General features: G+C 60.5%; 2 protein-coding genes across 4 annotated transcripts; one reads left to right on the top strand and one right to left on the bottom strand.

Annotated features, from left to right (window-relative positions):
* Nucleotides 1-990: 990 nt before the first annotated feature.
* PPP1R18 (protein phosphatase 1 regulatory subunit 18) lies at nt 991-6592 on the bottom strand. 3 transcript variants are annotated; one of them, XM_059837346.1, is made up of 4 exons: nt 5507-6592; nt 4982-5443; nt 2798-3011; nt 991-1254 (listed from the first exon to the last, which is right to left on the bottom strand). In XM_059837346.1, the coding sequence occupies exons 1-4, from the start codon at nt 6425-6427 to the stop codon at nt 1235-1237; spliced, it is 1617 nt and encodes a 538-aa protein (XP_059693329.1). In that variant the 5' UTR covers nt 6428-6592; the 3' UTR covers nt 991-1234. The 3 variants fall into 3 exon arrangements, with proteins under 3 accessions (XP_059693329.1, XP_059693330.1, XP_059693328.1); XM_059837347.1 differs by having other exon boundaries at nt 4982-5761; nt 5978-6590; XM_059837345.1 differs by having other exon boundaries at nt 4982-6589.
* Nucleotides 6593-12633: 6041 nt separating this feature from the next.
* LOC132322678 (fibroin heavy chain-like) lies at nt 12634-16873 on the top strand. Its single transcript, XM_059837351.1, has 2 exons — nt 12634-12731; nt 13909-16873. The coding sequence occupies exons 1-2, from the start codon at nt 12680-12682 to the stop codon at nt 16674-16676; spliced, it is 2820 nt and encodes a 939-aa protein (XP_059693334.1). The 5' UTR covers nt 12634-12679; the 3' UTR covers nt 16677-16873.
* Nucleotides 16874-18047: the final 1174 nt, after the last annotated feature.

Here is an 18047-nt window from a genome sequence, read left to right as displayed (position 1 = left end):
TTTCCTCTAAAAATTCCCTTGAATAATTAAAAAAAAACAAAATTGAGGGTTTTTTTGATCTTTTAAACCTTTTCTGAGGCCTTTTTTATTGGTTTTGGGTGAATTTTCTGTGATACAAGCAGTGTTGCCGTGGCAACGGGAGCAGGCCCTGGGAGTAGGCAGGCCGCAGGCTTCGTTGCCACGGTGACGGGAACAGGCCACAGGCCCTAGGAGTACACAGGCCGCAGGCTTCGTTACCATAGCAACAGGAGCAGGCCACCGCCCCGGCAGACTGTTGCCATGGCAACAGGAACAGGCCTTGGCAGTAGACAGGCCGCAGGCTTTGTTACCGCAGCAACAGGAACAGGCCTTGGCAGTACACAGGCCGCAGGCTTCCTTACCGTAGCAACAGGAACAGGCCTTGGCAGTACACAGGCCGCAGGCTTTGTTGCCATAGCAACAGGAGTAGGCCTTGGCAGTAGACAGGACACAGGCTTCATTGCCATAGCAACAGGAGTAGGCCTTGGCAGTACACAGGCCGCAGGCTTCGTTGCCATAGCAACAGGAGTAGGCCTTGGCAGTAGACAGGACACAGGCTTCATTGCCATAGCAACAGGAGTAGGCCTTGGCAGTACACAGGCCGCAGGCTTCGTTACCATGGCAACAGGATCAGGCCGCAGACCATTGCCATGGCGACAGGCACAGGCCTTAGCAGTACACAGGCTGCAGGCTTCGTTGTCATGGTGACCAAGGCAGGCCTTGGCAGTACACGTGCCGCAGGCTTCGTTGCCGCGGCAACAAGACCAGGCCGCAGGCTTCGGCCTACTTCATCCCACACCATTTTCGCCCTCTCCCCCCCCCAAATCCGCCCAACCCCCCCTTCAAAGCAGCTCCACCCCCTCCCCCCCCCCCAAAAAATACTGCCATGGCTTTGGCCACACCCCTTCCAGTCCAAACTGGTCCAGGCCTAGTCCAAACTGGGAGCCCAATACTGACAAAATTCCCTCCCCCCCCAGGTATAAAACCCTTTAATTAGGCTAAAAAACCTCGTTAGGGATAATTAAAAAAAAAACCCGGTACTAAAAACCTAAAAAATGGGGTAAAAAAACCCCCCCAGACCCCGCCGGGGGGGGGTGGAATGTTCTGGAACCCCCCTCCAAGGGGGTTTTGGGGGGGGTTGAAGCTCTGTCCGTGTGTCCGGCCCTGTCCGAGTGTCCGGCCCCTCCGGGGGGGTCCCGGGGGGGCTGGGCCGGGGTTACCGACGGCAGGATTCATCTGGGGGGGGGAGGGGGATGGGTTAGGGGCCCCCTCCCCACAAAATGACCCCAAAATTTATCAGAACCCCACAAAAATTACATTTAAAAAACCCCAAAATCCCCCCAAATCTTTTCCCAAGACCCCCAAATCCCCCCCAAATTCCCCCCCAAAATCTCGCCCCCAAATTCCTTCCCAAGCCCCCCAAATTTCCCCTAAACCCCCAAAATCTTTTCCCAAGACCCCCAAACCCCCCAAATCTCCCCAAATCCCCCCAAATCTTTCCCTAAGACTCCCAAACCCCCACAAAATCCCCCCAAAATCCCCAAATTTTCCCCAAACCCCCCAAATCTCCCCCCAAATCCCGCCAAAATCTTTTTCCAAGACCCCTAAACTCCCCCAATCCCCCCAAAATCCCCCCCAAACCCCCAAAATCTTTTCCCAAGACCCCCAAACCCCCCCAAAATCCCCCAAACTCCCTCAAAATCCCCAAATCTCCCCCAAACCCCCCAAATTTCCCCCCCAAACCCCCAAAATCTTTTCCCAAGACCCCCAAGCCCCCCCAAAATCCCCCAAATCCCCCAAACTCCCCCTAAAATCCCCCAAACTTCCCCCAACCCCCCCAAAATCTTTTCCCAAGACCCCCAAACTCCCCCAATCCCCCCAAAATTCCCCAAACTCTCCCAACCCGCCCCAAATCCCCCCAAAAATCCCCAAAATCTTTTCCCAAGACCCCCAAACCCCTCTCAAACTCCCCCCAAACTCCCCCCAACCCCCCCAAACCCCCAAAATCTTTTCCTAAGACCCCCAACCCCCCCAAACTCCCCCCAAAATCCCCAAATTTTCCCCAAACCCCCCAAATCTCCCCCCAAATCCCCCCCAAATCTTTTCCCAAGACCCCCAAACCCCCCCAAACCCCCCAAAATCCCCCAAACTCTCCCCAACCCGCCCCAAATCCCCCCAAAAATCCCCAAAATCTTTTCCCAAGACCCCCAAACCCCTCTCAAACTCCCCCCAAACTCCCCCCAACCCCCCCAAACCCCCAAAATCTTTTCCTAAGACCCCCAACCCCCCCAAACTCCCCCCAAAATCCCCAAATTTTCCCCAAACCCCCCAAATCTCCCCCCAAATCCCCCCCAAAACCTTTTCCCAAGACCCCCAAACCCCCCCAAACCCCCTAAAATCCCCCAAATCCCCCCCAAACCCCCAAAATCTTTTCCCAAGACCCCCAAATCCCCTCAAAATCCCCCAAACTCCCCCCAAATCCCCCTAAACTCCCCCTAAAATCCCCCAAACTTCCCCCAACCCCCCCAAAATCTTTTCCCAAGACCCCAAAACCTCCCCAAATCCCCCAAACCCCCCCCAAAATCCCCCCATCTCCCCCAAACCCTCCAAATTTCCCCTCCAAATCTTTTCCCAAGAACCCCAAATCCCCCCAAATCTCCCCAAATCCCCCCCAAAACCCCCAAAACTTTTCCCCAAGACCCCCAAACCCCCCCAAAATCCCCCAAACTCCCCCCAAAATCCCCCAAACCCCCCCCCAAAATCCCCGCCCCGCACCCACCCACGAGCAGGGCGCGGCCCCCCAGCCCCCCCGGCATGGGGGGAGGGGGCTCTTCCTCCTCCTCCTCCTCCTCCTGGGGGGTCCTGGGGGGTCCCGGGCTGGGGGTCCCGCCGGGGGGCTCCTCGGGGGGTCCCCCCCAGGCCGCCAGCGCCGCCCCCTCCGAGGGGTAGCAGAAGGTTCGCTCCAGGTCGCGCTCGCTGAACCAGATCTGCAGCTTTGGGGACAGTTTGGGGACTTTTGGGACTTTTGGGACTTTTGGGGGATTTGGGGGATTTGGGGGATTTGGGGACATTTGGGGACTTTGGGGAATTTGGGGGATTTGGGGGGAATTTGGGGAATTTGGGGGGATTTGGGGCATTTGGGAGATTTGGGGACATTGAGGGGATTTGGGGACGTTTGGGGAGTTTGGGGACTTTGGGGACATTTGGGATTTGGGGATTGCTGAACCAGATCTGCAGCTTTGGGGACAGTTTGGGGCATTTTGGGACTTTTGGGGACATTTGGGGGATTTGGGGGGATTTGGGGGATTTGGGGGATTTGGGGCATTTGGGGACGTTTGGGGACGTTGGAGGATTTGGGGACTTTGGGGATTTTGGGGGATTTGGGGAATTTGGGGGATTTGGGGACTTTTGGGGACATTTGGGGGATTTGGGGGATTTTGGGGGATTTTGGAGATTTGGGGGATTTGGGGACTTTGGGAACTTTGGGGGGATGTGGGGACACAGGTGACACAGGTGACAGACAGGTGACAAAGGTGACACCTGTGACACCCAGGCGACACAGGTGACAGACAGGTGACAGAGAGATGACAGCCAGGTGACACAGGTGACAGGTGACAGAGAGATGATGCAGGTAACACAGGTAACAGGTGACACAGAGGCGACAAAGGTAACACCCAGGTGACAGACAGATGACACAGGTGACAGGTGACACAGGTGACAGCCAGGTGATACAGGCGGGTTACCCAGGTAACAGGTGACACAGGTGGGTGACCCAGGTGACAGCCAGGTGACACAGGTAACGCAGGTAACAGGTGACAGACAGGTGAGACAGGTAGCACAGGTAACAGGTGACAGACAGGTGACACAGGTAACACAGGTAACGCAGGTAACACAGGTAACAGGTGACAGACAGGTGACACAGGTAACACAGGTAACAGGTGACAGACAGGTGACACAGGTAACAGGTGACAGACAGGTGACACAGGTGACACAGGTAATACAGGTAACGCAGGTAACAGGTGACAGACAGGTGACACAGGTGACACAGGTAATGCAGGTAACAGGTGACAGACAGGTGACACAGGTGACAGGTGACACAGGTAACACAGGTAACAGGTGACCCAGGTGACAGACAGGTGACACAGGTAACAGGTGACACAGGTAACACAGGTAACAGACAGGTGACACAGGTAACAGATGACACAGGTGACAGGTGACACAGGTTACAGGTGACAGACAGGTGACACAGGTGACACAGGTAACGCAGGTAACAGGTGACAGACAGGTGACACAGGTAACACAGGTAACAGGTGACAGACAGGTGACACAGGTGACAGGTGACAGACAGGTGAGACAGGTAACACAGGTAACAGGTGACACAGGTGACAGACAGGTGACACAGGTAACAGGTGACACAGGTGACAGACAGGTGACACAGGTGACACAGGTAACGCAGGTAATAGGTGACAGACAGGTGACACAGGTAACACAGGTAACAGGTGACAGACAGGTGACAGAGGTGACAGGTGACACAGGTAACACAGGTAACAGGTGACCCAGGTGACAGACAGGTGACACAGGTAACAGGTGACACAGGTAACACAGGTAACAGGTGACAGACAGGTGACACAGGTAACAGATGACACAGGTGACAGGTGACACAGGTTACAGGTGACAGACAGGTGACACAGGTAACACAGGTAATGCAGGTAACAAGTGACAGACAGGTGACACAGGTAACACAGGTAACAGGTGACAGGTGAGACAGGTAACACAGGTAACACAGGTAACAGGTGACACAGGTAACACAGGTAACAAGTGACACAGGTGACAGACAGGTGACACAGGTAACAGGTGACAGACAGGTGACAGAGGTAACACAGGTAACAGGTGACAGACAGGTGACCCAGGTGACAGACAGGTGACCCAGGTGCCAGACAGGTGCGCCAGGTGCCAGCGTTACCTTCTTGCGCCGGGGCTCTCCCTTGGCCAGGCAGGAGCGGGGCAGCGCCAGGTACCCCCCGATCACCTGGATCTGCTCGGCCGTGGGGTAGCGCTTCTTGGGGGGCTCGGCCACGCCCCCGGGGCCACCACCCGGGGGGACACCCGGGGGGCCACCTGGGACACCCGCGGGGTCACCTGTGGGGCCGGCGGCGCGGCGCGGCCGCACGGTGATGGTGTTGCCGCTGCGGCGCTGCAGGGCGGGGTGGGGACACGGCGGGGGACACGGGGGGTCACGGCGAGGTGACACCGGCCGGGGGGCTGAGGGGACCGAGGTGGACACCTGGACGGTGGCACCGGACACCTGGACGGTGGCACCGGAGTCTGGGAGGGAGGTGGACACCTGGAGAGTGGCGCCGCACGTGGGGACAGTGGCGCCGCACGTGGGGACACCGCTGGACACGGGGACGGTGGCACCGGACACCTGGACAGCGTCACCAGGTGTGGGGACAGTGACCCCAGCCCTGGGGACAGAGCCGCCGGACACCTGGGCAGCGTCACCGGACACAGGGACAGCGCCACCCCCCTCTGGTGACACCGGTGACGTCACAGGGCTGGTGGTCACCGTGGTCACCACAGGGGTCACCGAGGGCTTGGGCTCGTGGCCGGACGCTGTCCCCAATGTCCCCGCTGACCCCTGACCCCTCCGGCCCTCCACCACTGCCCAGTTCTTGACCATCCCCTTGACCGTCCCCTGTCCCTCCGCTGTCCCCAGGCCGGTGGTCACTCCATGACCTTTGACCTTCCCCTGTCCCTCCACTGTGCCCAGGCCGGCGGTCACTCCATGACCTTTGACCGTCCCCTGTCCCTCCGCTGTCCCCAGGCCGGCGGTCACTCCATGACCTTTGACCTTCCCCTGTCCCTCCGCTGTCCCCAGGCCGGCGGTCACTCCATGACCTTTGACCGTCCCCTGTCCCTCCGCTGTCCCCAGGCTGGCGGTCACTCCATGACCTTTGACCCCTCCCGTGTCCTTGGCTGACCCTTGACCCCCAGGTGACCCCACGGTGACCCCCCCAGGCCCCTCGTCCCCCCCTGGCTCGGGGACAAAGCGGCTCCGCAGGTGGCTGACCCGGCCCCGGGGTGGATTTGGGGGATTTTGGGAGGAATTTTCGGGATTTTGGGAGGAATTTTCGGGATTTTGGGAGGAATTTTCGGGATTTTGGGAGGAATTTTCGGGATTTTGGGAGGAATTTTTGGGAAGATTTTTGGGATCTTGGGGGGAATTTCGGGGCTGATTTTGGCAATCCTGGGAAGGATTTTGGGGATGATTTTGGGGATCCTGAGGGGAATTTTGGGGAGGATTTTGGGGGTCCCGGGTGGGATTTTCGGCACGGCCGCATTTCTCCATCCCCGGCGCCAGCACCAGGTGGGACCCCCCTAAACCTTCCTGCCCAGGTGTGCCCCTCATGCCAGGTGAGCCCCCTGACTCAGATGGGCCCCCCAGGCCAGGTATAACCCCTGAGCCAGGTGTGCCCCCAGGAGTGCCCCCAGGTGTGCCCCCAGGTGTGCCCCCAGGTGTGCCCCCTTGCCCAGGTGTGCCCCTAGCTGTGCCTCCTTGCCCAGGTGTGCCCCCCTGCCCAGGTGTGCCTCCAGGTGTGCCCCCAGCTGTGCATCCTTGCCCAGGTGTGCCCCTAGCTGTGCCTCCTTGCCCAGGTGTGCCCCCAGGTGCTCCCCCAGCTGTGCCCCCAGCTGTGCCCCCTTGCCCAGGTGTGCCCCCAGGTGTGACCCCAGCTGTGCCCCCAGCTGTGCCTCCTTGCCCAGATGTTCCCCCAGGTGTGCCCCCAGGTGTTCCCCCAGCTGTGCCCCCAGGTGTGCCCCCAGCTGTGCCTCCTTGCCCAGGTGTGCCCCCAGGTGTTCCCCCAGGTGTTCCCCCAGGTGCTCCCCCAGGTGCGCCCCCAGGTGCTCCCCCAGGTGTGCCCCCAGGTGCTCCCCCAGGTGTTCCCCCAGGTGTGCCCCCAGGTGTGCCTCCTTGCCCAGGTGTGCCCCCAGGTGTGCCGGCCGGCCCCGCCCGGGCGCGGCGCCGCTGCAGCAGCTCCCGTTTCCAGGTGGGCACCTGGGCCTGGCGCTCGCGCTGCTCCCGCTCCCGGCGCCGCGCGGCCTCGTCCTCCCGGCGGCGCCGCTCCAGCAGCGCCAGCTTCCAGGGGGGCACCTGCGCCATCCTGGGGACAGCGGGGGGACATTGGGGACATTGGGGACAGTGGGGACAGTGGGGACCCAGCTTCCAGGGGGGCACCTGCGCCATCCTGGGGACAGCGGGGGGACATTGGGGACATTGGGGACATTGGGGACATTGGGGACCCAGCTTCCAGGGGGGCACCTGCGCCATCCTGGGGACAGCAGGGGGACATTGGGGACATTGGGGGGATTGGGGACATTGGGGGGATTGGGGACCCTGGGGACATTGGGGGGATTGGGGACAATGGGGACATTGGGGACATTGGGGGCATTGGGGACAGTGGGGGGATTGGGGACAGTGGGGACATTGGGGACAGTGGGGACATTGGGGGGATTGGGGACACTGGGGGACATTGGGGACAGTGGGGACATTGGGGACATTGGGGACAGTGGGGACAGTGGGGACATTGGGGACACTGGGGGATTGGGGACACTGGGGACATTGGGGGGATTGGGGACACTGGGGGGATTGGGGACATTGGGGACATTGGGGACATTGGGGACACCAAAGGGATTGGGGACATTGGGGGGATTGGGGACATTGGGGACCCAGCTTCCAGGGGGGCACCTGCGCCATCCTGGGGACAGCGGGGGGACATTGGGGACATTGGGGACATTGGGGACATTGGGGACATTGGGGACCCAGCTTCCAGGGGGGCACCTGCGCCATCCTGGGGACAGCGGGGACATTGGGGACAGTGGGGGGATTGGGGACATTGGGAACATTGGGGACCCAGCTTCCAGGGGGGCACCTGCGCCATCCTGGGGACAGCGGGGGGACAGTTGGGGACAATGGGGACATTGGGGACATTGGGGACATCAGGGGGATTTGGGGACACCGGGGACATTGGGGACAGTGGGATTTGGGGTTTGGGGACAGTGGAGGGACACGTGGTGGGGACAGGAGCCACCAAGGCCACCAGAAAGGTGACAGCGACAACCAGAGATGGGACAGAGGCCACCAGGGCCACCAGGGAAGGAGCCCAGGGGGACATTTGGGGACATTGGGGACATTTGGGGGACATTTGGGGACATTTGGGGGACATTTAAGGACATTTGGGGACATTTGGGGACATCGCCCCTCGTGACCGCCGCCCTTCCAGTGGGGCGGGGTCCCCAAAATCCCCGAAAGCCCCAAAATTTCAGGAATTTGGAGGAAGTTTGGGGGGAAATCCCGGGAAATTTTGGGGGGAAATTCCGGGAATTTTGGGGAATTTGGGGGATTTTGGGGGGGAATTCCAGGAATTTTGGGGGGGAATTGAGGGAATTTTGAGGGATTTTGGGGGATTTTGGGGTGAAATCCGGAAATTTTGGGGAATCTGGGGGATTTTTGGGGTGAAATCCGGGAATTTGAGGGAATCTGGGGGGAAATTCCGGGAATTTGGGGCGAAATCCGGGAATTTCGGGGAATTTGGGGGATTTTTGGGGGGAATTCCAGGAATTTGGGGGATTTTGGGGGGAAATCAGGGGAATTCTGGGGGCAATTCCGGGAATTTTGGGGAATTTTGGGGATTTTGGGGGGGAAATCCGGGAATTTTGGGGAATTTGGGGGGGAATCTGGGGAATTTTGGGGGGAATTGAGGGAATTTTGGGGAATTTGGGGGATTTGGGGGTGAAATCCTGGAATTTGGGGGAATCTGGGGGATTTTTGGGGGGAATTCCAGGAATTTGGGGGATTCTGGGGGGAAATCAGGGGAATTTTGGGGGGAATTGAGGGAATTTCGGTGAATTTGGGGGGGAAATCAGGGGAATTTTGGGGGGAATTGAGGGAATTTCGGGGAATTTGGGGGATTTTTGGGGGGAAATCTGGGAATTCTGGGGGGAATTGAGGGAATTTTGGGGGAATTTGGGGGATTTTTTGGGGGGAATTCCGGGAATTTCGGAGCAATCCCAGCAAATCCCGCATCCCAAAAATCCGGGGCGGGGCTCTCAGGAATTTTTTTGGGGTGCGGGTCCCAGATAATCCCAAAAATCCGGGGGGGGGGGCGGAGTGGGGGGGAGGGGAAATCCCCCCAAAAAAATCCGCGCGCGGGAAAAAAAAATTTAAAAAAAACCAACAAAAAAAACCCCAAAATCGGCGGGAAACGCCCCAAAAATCCCGCGGGAAATCCCCGAATTGGTGGGGGAGGGGAAGGGGAGAGCCTCCACCTAAATTTGGGGAGGGGTCGCGCCCCCCTCCCCCAGCAGCGCGCGGGGTGTGGCGGGTGGGGGAGGGGAAAAAAAAGCGGAAAAATAAAAATTAAAAAAAAAAAAAAAAAAGGGGGGGGTGGGGGAGGGGAAAACCGCGGGGTCCCGCCCCTCCCCCACCCCCACCCCCACCGCGGGACCCCCCCAGATTTTGGGGAGGGGTCCCCCCAAATACTCACCCGGGGCTGGAGCGCGGGAGGGACCCGGAGGAAGCGGCGGGGGGGGGGGAGGGGGAGGGGGGGTGGGGGAGGGGCGGGGGGGAGGAAAAGCGGCTTTTCCTGGGGGGGGGGAGGGGCGGGGGGGGAAGTGGGGGGAGGGGCGGGGGGGAGGAGGGGGGAGGGGGGGGAGTAAAAAATTGGGGGGGGGGAAATTTGGGGGGGGGGAGGGGGTGAAATGTGAAGGGATAAAAAAATCGGGGGGGTGGGGGAGGGGCGGGGATTTTGGGGGGAATTTGGGGGATTTTGGGGGTGGGGGAGGGGAGGGAGGGACACCCCGAATTTTTTGGGGGGTGGGGGAGGGGAAGGGTTTCCTCTTTGTGCGCGGAAATGGGGGAGGGGCTTGGCGGAGGGGGCGGGGCTTGGTGGAGAGGGGGGGTGGGGCCTCGGCGGGTTTTGGGAGGGGAGCCCCAAAATTGCTCAAAATCGCCTCAAATTCCCCCAAATTCTGCCCAAATTCCGCCCAAATTCCCTTTCCTGCCAGCCCCAGACCCCAAATCCCCCCAATTTTCCCCAAATTTGCTCAAATCCCCCCAAATTCTCCCCAAATTTCATTTCCTGGGACCCCCCCAATCCCAAATTTTCCCCATTTTCCCCCAAATTTCCCCGAATTTCCCCCAATTCCCCTTCCCGCGACCACCCCAGACCCCAAATCCCCCCCAAATCCCCCCAATTTACCCCAATTTATCCCAAAACTCCCTAAATTTATCCCAAATCCCCCATATTTCCCCAAATCCCCGAAAATTCCCCCAAAATACCCTAAATTTACCCCAAAATTCCCCAATTTTCCCCAAAATTTCCCCAAATTCCCCCCAAATTCTCCCAAATTCCCCCAAATCCCCCCAATTTACCCCAAATTACTCCAAAATTCCCTCAATTTCCCACAAATTCCCTCAAATTTCCCCCAAATTCCCCCCAAATTCCCCAAATTTACCCCAAATTTCCCAAATCCCCCCAAATTGCCCAAAATTCCCTAAATTTACCCCAAATTCCCCCAAATCCCCCCAAATTCCCCCAAATTTCCCCCAAAATTCCCAAATTTCCCCAAAATTCCCCAAAATCCCCCCAAATTTCCCCAAAATTTCCCCCCATTTTCCCCCAAATTCCCCCAAATCCCCAAAAATTTCCCCAAATTCCCCCAAAATTCCCCAAATTTCCCCAAATTCCCCCAAAATTCCCCAAATTCCCCCAAAATCCCCCAAAATTTCCCCAAATTCCCCCAAATTCCCCTCCCGGCCCCTCCCCCGCATTCCCGGGATGCCCTCGGGGGTGGGGGAGGGGCAGTGGCCGCGTCTCCCCTCCCCCACCCCTGCAATCGGCGGCTTCCGGTGGGGCCCCGCCCCCACCTGAGCTCACCTGGCGACCCCTCCCCCACCTGAGCTCACCTGGGGACCCCTCCCCCACCTGAGCTCACCCGGGGCCGCGCCCCGGGGTGGGGGGTCGGGGTCACTTCGGCGTCGGCCGCGCCCAAATCCTGACCCTGATCCCGGCCAGGTGAGGTCACACCTGGGCAGGTGAGCCCCAAATCTGCCCCTGATCCCGGCCAGGTGAGGTCACACCTGGGCAGGTGAGCCCCAAATCTGCCCCTGATCCCGGACAGGTGAGGTCACACCTGGGCAGGTGAGCCCCAAATCTGCCCCTGATCCTGGCCAGGTGAGGTCACACCTGGGCAGGTGAGCCCCAAATCTGCCCCTGATCCTGGACAGGTGAGGTCACACCTGGGCAGGTGAGCCCCAAATCTGCCCCTGATCCTGGACAGGTGAGCCCCAAATCTGCCCCCCACACCTGGCCAGGTGAGGTCACACCTGGGCAGGTGAACTGATCCTGATCCCGGCCAGGTGATGCCTGACCCCACACCTGGACAGGTGAGCCCAAAATCTGCCCTGGATCCTGGCCAGGTGAGACCTGCCCTCCCTCAAGTGGGGGAGAAGCAGGTGATGCCCCAGGTGTGAGCCAGGTGTGCTCCAGGTATCCCAATCCACCCCCAGGCGTGCTCCAGGTATCCCAATCCCCTCCAGGTGATGCCCCAGGTGATGCCCCAGGTGTGAGCCAGGTGTGACCCAAATATCTCGATCCACCCCCAGGTGTGCTCCAGCTGTGCTCCAGGTGTGCTCCAGGTGTCCCAATCCACCCCCAGGTGTGCTCCAGCTGTGCTCCAGGTGTGCTCCAGGTGTCCCAATCCACCCCCAGGTGTGCCCCAGGTGTCCCAATCCACCCCCAGGTGTGCCCCCAGGTGTCTCAGGTGTCCCCAGGTGTGCCCCAGGTATCTCAGGTTTGTCCCCAGGTGTATCTCAGGTGTGCTCCCGGTATCTCAATTACCCCACAGATGTCCCCAGGTGTGACCCAGGTGTGTCCCCACTGTCCTCAGGTGTGTCCCCATCCCCTCAGGTGTCCCCCAGGTGTCTCAGGTGTACCCCAGATGTGTCCCCAGGTGTCTCAGGTGTACCCCAGGTGTGCCCCAGGTGTCTCAGGTGTCCCCAGGTGTGACCCCATCCCCCCCAGGTGTCCCCAGGTGCGCCCCAGGTGTCTCAGGTGTACCCCAGGTGTGTCCCCATCCCCCCCAGGTGTCTCAGGTGTACCCCAGGTGTGTCCCCATCCCCCTCAGGTGTACCCCAGGTGTGTCCCCATCCCCCCCAGGTGTCCCCAGGTGTGTCCCCAGGTGTCTCAGGTGTACCCCAGGTGTGCCCCAGGTGTCTCAGGTGTCCCCAGGTGTGACCCCATCCCCCCCAGGTGTACCCCAGGTGTGCCCCAGGTGTCTCAGGTGTACCCCAGGTGTGACCCCATCCCCCCCAGGTGTACCCAGGTGTGCCCCAGGTGTCTCAGGTGTACCCCAGGTGTGTCCCCAGGTGTGTCCCCGCTGTCCCCAGGTGTGTCCCAGGTGTGTCCCCCCACCCCAAGCGGGTCAATCCCGGTGACTCAGAGGATTTGGGGGGTGGGCGGAGCCTCCCCACCCTCACCTGGGCCCCTCCCCCACCCTCACCTGGGCCCCTCCCCCACCCTCACCTGGGCTATTTAAGGTGGCCCCGGGTCCCTCCTGTCCCCTCCCGTCCCCACCTGGTCTCACCTGGTCTCACCTGGCCCCGATGGCTCCGCCCGGGCCCCGCCGGCCCCCGGTGCTGCTGCTGCTGCTGCTGGGTGAGACTGGGGGAACTGGGATGGACTGGGATCGAACTGGGAGGGACTGGGATGGACTCGGATGGACTGGGATGGACTGGGATGGACTGGGAACAAACTGGGATGGACTGGGATCAAACTGGGATGGACTGGGATTGAACTGGGATGGACTGGGATGGACTGGAAGGGACTGGGAGGGACTGGGATCAAACTGGGATGGACTGGGATCAAACTGGGATGGACTGGGATGGACTGGGATCAAACTGGGATGGACTGGGATGGACTGGGAGCAAACTGGGATGGACTGGGAGCAAACTGGGATGGACTGGGATCAAACTGGGATGGACTGGGAACAAACTGGGATGGACTGGGATGGACTGGGATCAAACTGGGATGGACTGGGATGGACTGGGAACAAACTGGGATGGACTGGGATGGACTGGGAACAAACTGGGATGGACTGGGATGGACTGGGATCAAACTGGGATGGACTGGGATGGACTGGGATCAAACTGGGATGGACTGGGATGGACTGGGATCAAATTGGGATGGACTGGGATGGACTGGGATGGACTGGGATCGAACTGGGATGAACTGGGATGGACTGGGATGGACTGGGATTGACTGGGATCAAACTGGGATGGACTGGGATGGACTGGGATCAAACTGGGATGGACTGGGATGGACTGGGATCAAATTGGGATGGACTGGGATGGACTGGGATGGACTGGGATCGAACTGGGATGAACTGGGATGGACTGGGATGGACTGGGATTGAACTGGGAATGGGGACTGGGGACAAGGTCAAGGAGGGAAACTGGGACAGGAAATGGGAGGGACTGGGAGGGACTGGGAATGACGGAGATGGAGCGATAGGGAATTTGGGAGGGACTGGGATGAACTGGGAGCACTGGGATGAACTGGGAGTGATGGATACGGAATCTGGGAGGGGCTGTGGTGACTGGGACAAACTGGGATGAACTGGGACAGGAACTGGGAGGGACTGGGAGGGACTGGGAATGATGGATACGGAATCTGGGATGGACTGGGATGGACTGGGATGATCTGGGATGAACTGGGTTAAACGGGGATGGACTGGGATGAACTGGGATGGACTGAGCCAAACTGGGATGGGAACTGGTCCAAACTGGTCCAAACTGGGCCGTACTGGATCCCCTGAGCCCTCCCCTCCCCCCAGGCACCGCCGGGCTCTGCGCCCGCCCCGCTTCCGGTTCCGCCTCCGATTCCGCTTCCGGTTCCGATTCCACTTCCGGTTCCGCTTCCGGTTCCGGCTCGCTGGCGCCGCTGACGGCCGGGGTGGATCCCTGCAAGGATCCGCTGGGGCTGCTCAGCCCCCAGCTGGGGTCGGGATCCTCCTCGGGATCGCGAGCGGGATCCTCCCAGTGCCAGGGGGGCAGACCGGGATCCGCCGGATCGGGATCCGCCTCGGGATCCTCCGGAAGCTCGGGATCCTACGGGGGAAGCTCGGGATCCTACGGATCGGGAAGTTCGGGATCCTACGGATTGGGATCCTCCGGGAATTCGGGATCCTACGGATCGGGATCCGGCCGACCGGGATCTGGATCCGGATCAGGAAGACCCGGATCTGGATCTGGAAAACCCGGCTCTGGATCAGGCAGGCCCGGATCCCAAGGGGGAGGCGGATCTGGCTCCTACGGGGGATCCTCGGGATCCTACGGGGGTGACGTGGGATCCTACGGAGGGTCCGGATCCTACGGGGGATCCTCGGGATCCTACGGGGGATCCTCGGGATCCCAGGGCAGGCCGGGATCTTACGGGGGATTGGGATCCTACGGGGGATCCTCGGGATCTTACGGGGGCAGACCAGGATCCTATGGGGGCAGGCCGGGATCTCAGGGCAGACCGGGATCTTATGGGGGATCCTCGGGATCCTACGGGGGATCGGGATCTCAGGGCAGACCGGGATCTTATGGGGGATCCTCGGGATCCCAAGGCAGGCCGGGATCTTACGGGGGTGGTCCGGGATCCTACGGGGGATCGGGATCCTATGGGGGATCCTCGGGATCCTACGGGGGATCCTCGGGATCCCAGGGCAGGCCGGGATCTTACGGGGGTGGTCCGGGATCCTACGGGGGATCGGGATCCTATGGGGGATCCTCGGGATCCTATGGGGGATCCTCGGGATCCCAAGGCAGGCCAGGATCTTACGGGGGTGGTCCGGGATCCTACGGGGGATCGGGATCCTATGGAGGGTCTGGATCCTATGGGGGTGGATCGGGATCTCAGGGCAGACCGGGATCCTATGGTGGCAAGCTGGGATCCTACGGGGGATCGGGATCCTATGGGGGTGGATCGGGATCTTACGGGGGATCCGCGGGATCCCAGGGCAGGCCGGGATCCTACGGGGGATCGGGATCTCAGGGCAGACCGGGATCCTACGGGGGTGGTCCGGGATCCTACGGGGGATTGGGATCCTACGGGGGATCCTCGGGATCCTACGGGGGATCGGGATCTCAGGGCAGACCAGGATCCTACGGGGGTGGTCCAGGATCCTATGGGGGATTGGGATCTTATGGGGGATCAGGATCCTATGGGGGTGGATCAGGATCCTATGGGGGATCCTCGGGATCCTACGGGGGATCGGGATCCCAGGGCAGACCGGGATCTTATGGGGGTGGTCCAGGATCCTACGGGGGATTGGGATCTTATGGGGGATCCTCGGGATCCTACGGGGGATCAGGATCCCAGGGTAGACCGGGATCCTATGGGGGCGGTCCAGGATCCTACGGGGGATTGGGATCTTATGGGGGATCCTCGGGATCCTACGGGGGATCAGGATCCCAGGGCAGACCGGGATCCTCTGGGGGTGGTCCGGGATCCTACGGGGGATTGGGATCCTATGGGGGATCCTCGGGATCTTATGGGGGATCCTCGGGATCCTACGGAGGGGATTCGGGCTCCTTCGGGGGCGGCCCGGGATCCTTCGGGGGATCCGCGGGATCCCGTCAGCGCCCCGGCTACAAGAACCCCGGGATCCCCTTCGTGCCGGGGCTGCGGCACCCCGCCCGCCTCGGGGGGCGCTTCCCCATCCGCCGGGGGCCGGGATCCGGCCAGGGATCCACTCAGGGGTACGGCCAGGGGTACGGCCAGGGATCCACTCAGGGGTACGGCCAGGGATCCGGTCAGGGATCCGGTCAGGGATCCAGTCAAGGATATGGTCAGGGATATGGTCAGGGATCTGGTCGGGGATCCAGTCAGGGGTACGGCCAGGGGTACGGCCAGGGATCCAGTCAGGGATCCAGTCAAGGATATGGTCAGGGGTATGGCCAGGGATCCAGTAAGGGATCCAGTCAAGGATATGGTCAGGGGTATGGCCAGGGATCCAGTCAGGGATCCAGTCAAGGATATGGTCAGGGGTATGGCCAGGGATCCAGTCAGGGATCCAGTCAAGGATATGGTCAGGGGTATGGTCAGGGATCTGGTCGGGGATCCAGTCAAGGATATGGTCAGGGGTACGGCCAGGGATCCAGTCAGGGATCCAGTCAAGGGTACAGTCAGGGATCCAGTCAGGGGTACGGCCAGGGATATGGCCAGGGATCCAGTCAGGGATCCAGTCAAGGATATGGTCAGGGGTACGGCCAGGGATCCAGTCAGGGATCCAGTCAAGGGTACAGTCAGGGATCCAGTCAGGGGTACGGCCAGGGATATGGCCAGGGATCTGGTCAGGGGTATGGTCAAGGGTACAGACAGGGATCCAGTCAGGGATCCAGTCAGGGATCCAGTCAGGGGTACGGTCAAGGGTACGGCCAGGGATCCGGTCAGGGATCCAGTCAGGGGTACGGTCAGGGATCCAGACAGGGATCCGCCCTGGAATCTGCCCAGGGATCTGGCCAGGGCCAGGGATCCGCTCAGGGGTCTGCCCTGGGATCCGCTCAGGGATCCAGCTCCGGGGGCGGGGATGGGTGCGGAGGGTGCCGGAAATAGGGGAGGGGTCCCGGTGGATCCCCCAAGATCCCGGAGGGTCCCAAAGGATCCCGGAAGGTCTCAAAGGATTCCGAAGGATCCGCTCAGGGATCCAGCTCCGGGGGCGGGGATGGGTGCGGGGGGGGCCGGGAAGGGGGGAGGGGTCCCGGTGGATCCCCCAAGATCCCAAAGGATCCCAAATAAAGTCTTGGATCCGGCCCCGGCCTCGTCGCTGTGCTGGGGGACTGGGGGGACTGGGGATACTGGGGATACTGGGATGGGGTACTGGGGGGACTGGGAATGGGATACTGGGGGTACTGGGGGTACTGGGATGGGATACTGGGGGTACTGGGGATACTGGGATGGGATACTGGGGGTACTGGGATGGGATACTGGGGGTACTGGGGATACTGGGAATGGGATACTGGGGGTACTGGGGATACTGGGAATGGGATACTGGGGATACTGGGGGTACTGGGGATACTGGGGATACTGGGATAGGATGCTGGGGGGACTGGGGATACTGGGAATGGGATGCTGGGGGGACTGGGGATACTGGGAATGGGATACTGGGGATACTGGGGGTACTGGGAGGGGATACTGGGGATACTGGGATGGGATACTGGGGATACTGGGGGTACTGGGAGGGGATACTGGGGGTACTGGGGGTACTGGGAATGGGATACTGGGGGTACTGGGAATACTGGGATGGGATACTGGGGGTACTGGGAACACTGGGATGGGATACTGGGGGTACTGGGAATACTGGGAATGGGATACTGGGGATACTGGGAATGGGATACTGGGGGTACTGGGGATACTGGGATGGGATACTGGGGATACTGGGAATGGGATACTGGGGATACTGGGAATGGGATACTGGGGATACTGGGGATACTGGGATGGGGTACTGGGGATACTGGGGGGACTGGGTATGGGATACTGGGGGTACTGGGTGTACTGGGATGGGATACTGGGGATACTGGGGATACTGGGGGTACTGGGGATACTGGAAATGGGATACTGGGGATACTGGGAATGGGATACTGGGGATACGGGGATGGGATACTGGGGGTACTGGGAATACTGGGATATGGGGATACTGGGGATACTGGGGGTACTGGGGATACTGGGATGGGATACTGGGGATACTGGGATGGGATACTGGGATGGGATACTGGGATGGGATACTGGGATGGGGATACTGGGAACACTGGGAACGCTCTCAGTCCCGTTCCAGCCCCGCCCCCCAAACCAGCGCTCCCAGTCTGACCCCGCCCCCAAACCAGTGCTCCCAGTACTCCCAGTCCGGCCGGTTCCAACCCCCCAATTTGGGGGGGACACACCTGGAACCGCTGGAATTTGGGGGACACACCTGGAACATTCCAAACT

This window comes from Haemorhous mexicanus (assembly GCF_027477595.1).
Source record: "Haemorhous mexicanus isolate bHaeMex1 chromosome 32 unlocalized genomic scaffold, bHaeMex1.pri SUPER_32_unloc_2, whole genome shotgun sequence".
NCBI lineage: Eukaryota > Metazoa > Chordata > Aves > Passeriformes > Fringillidae > Haemorhous > Haemorhous mexicanus.
Note: the sequence above shows the minus strand (reverse complement) of the source record. Positions and strands in the feature narration are given on the sequence as shown.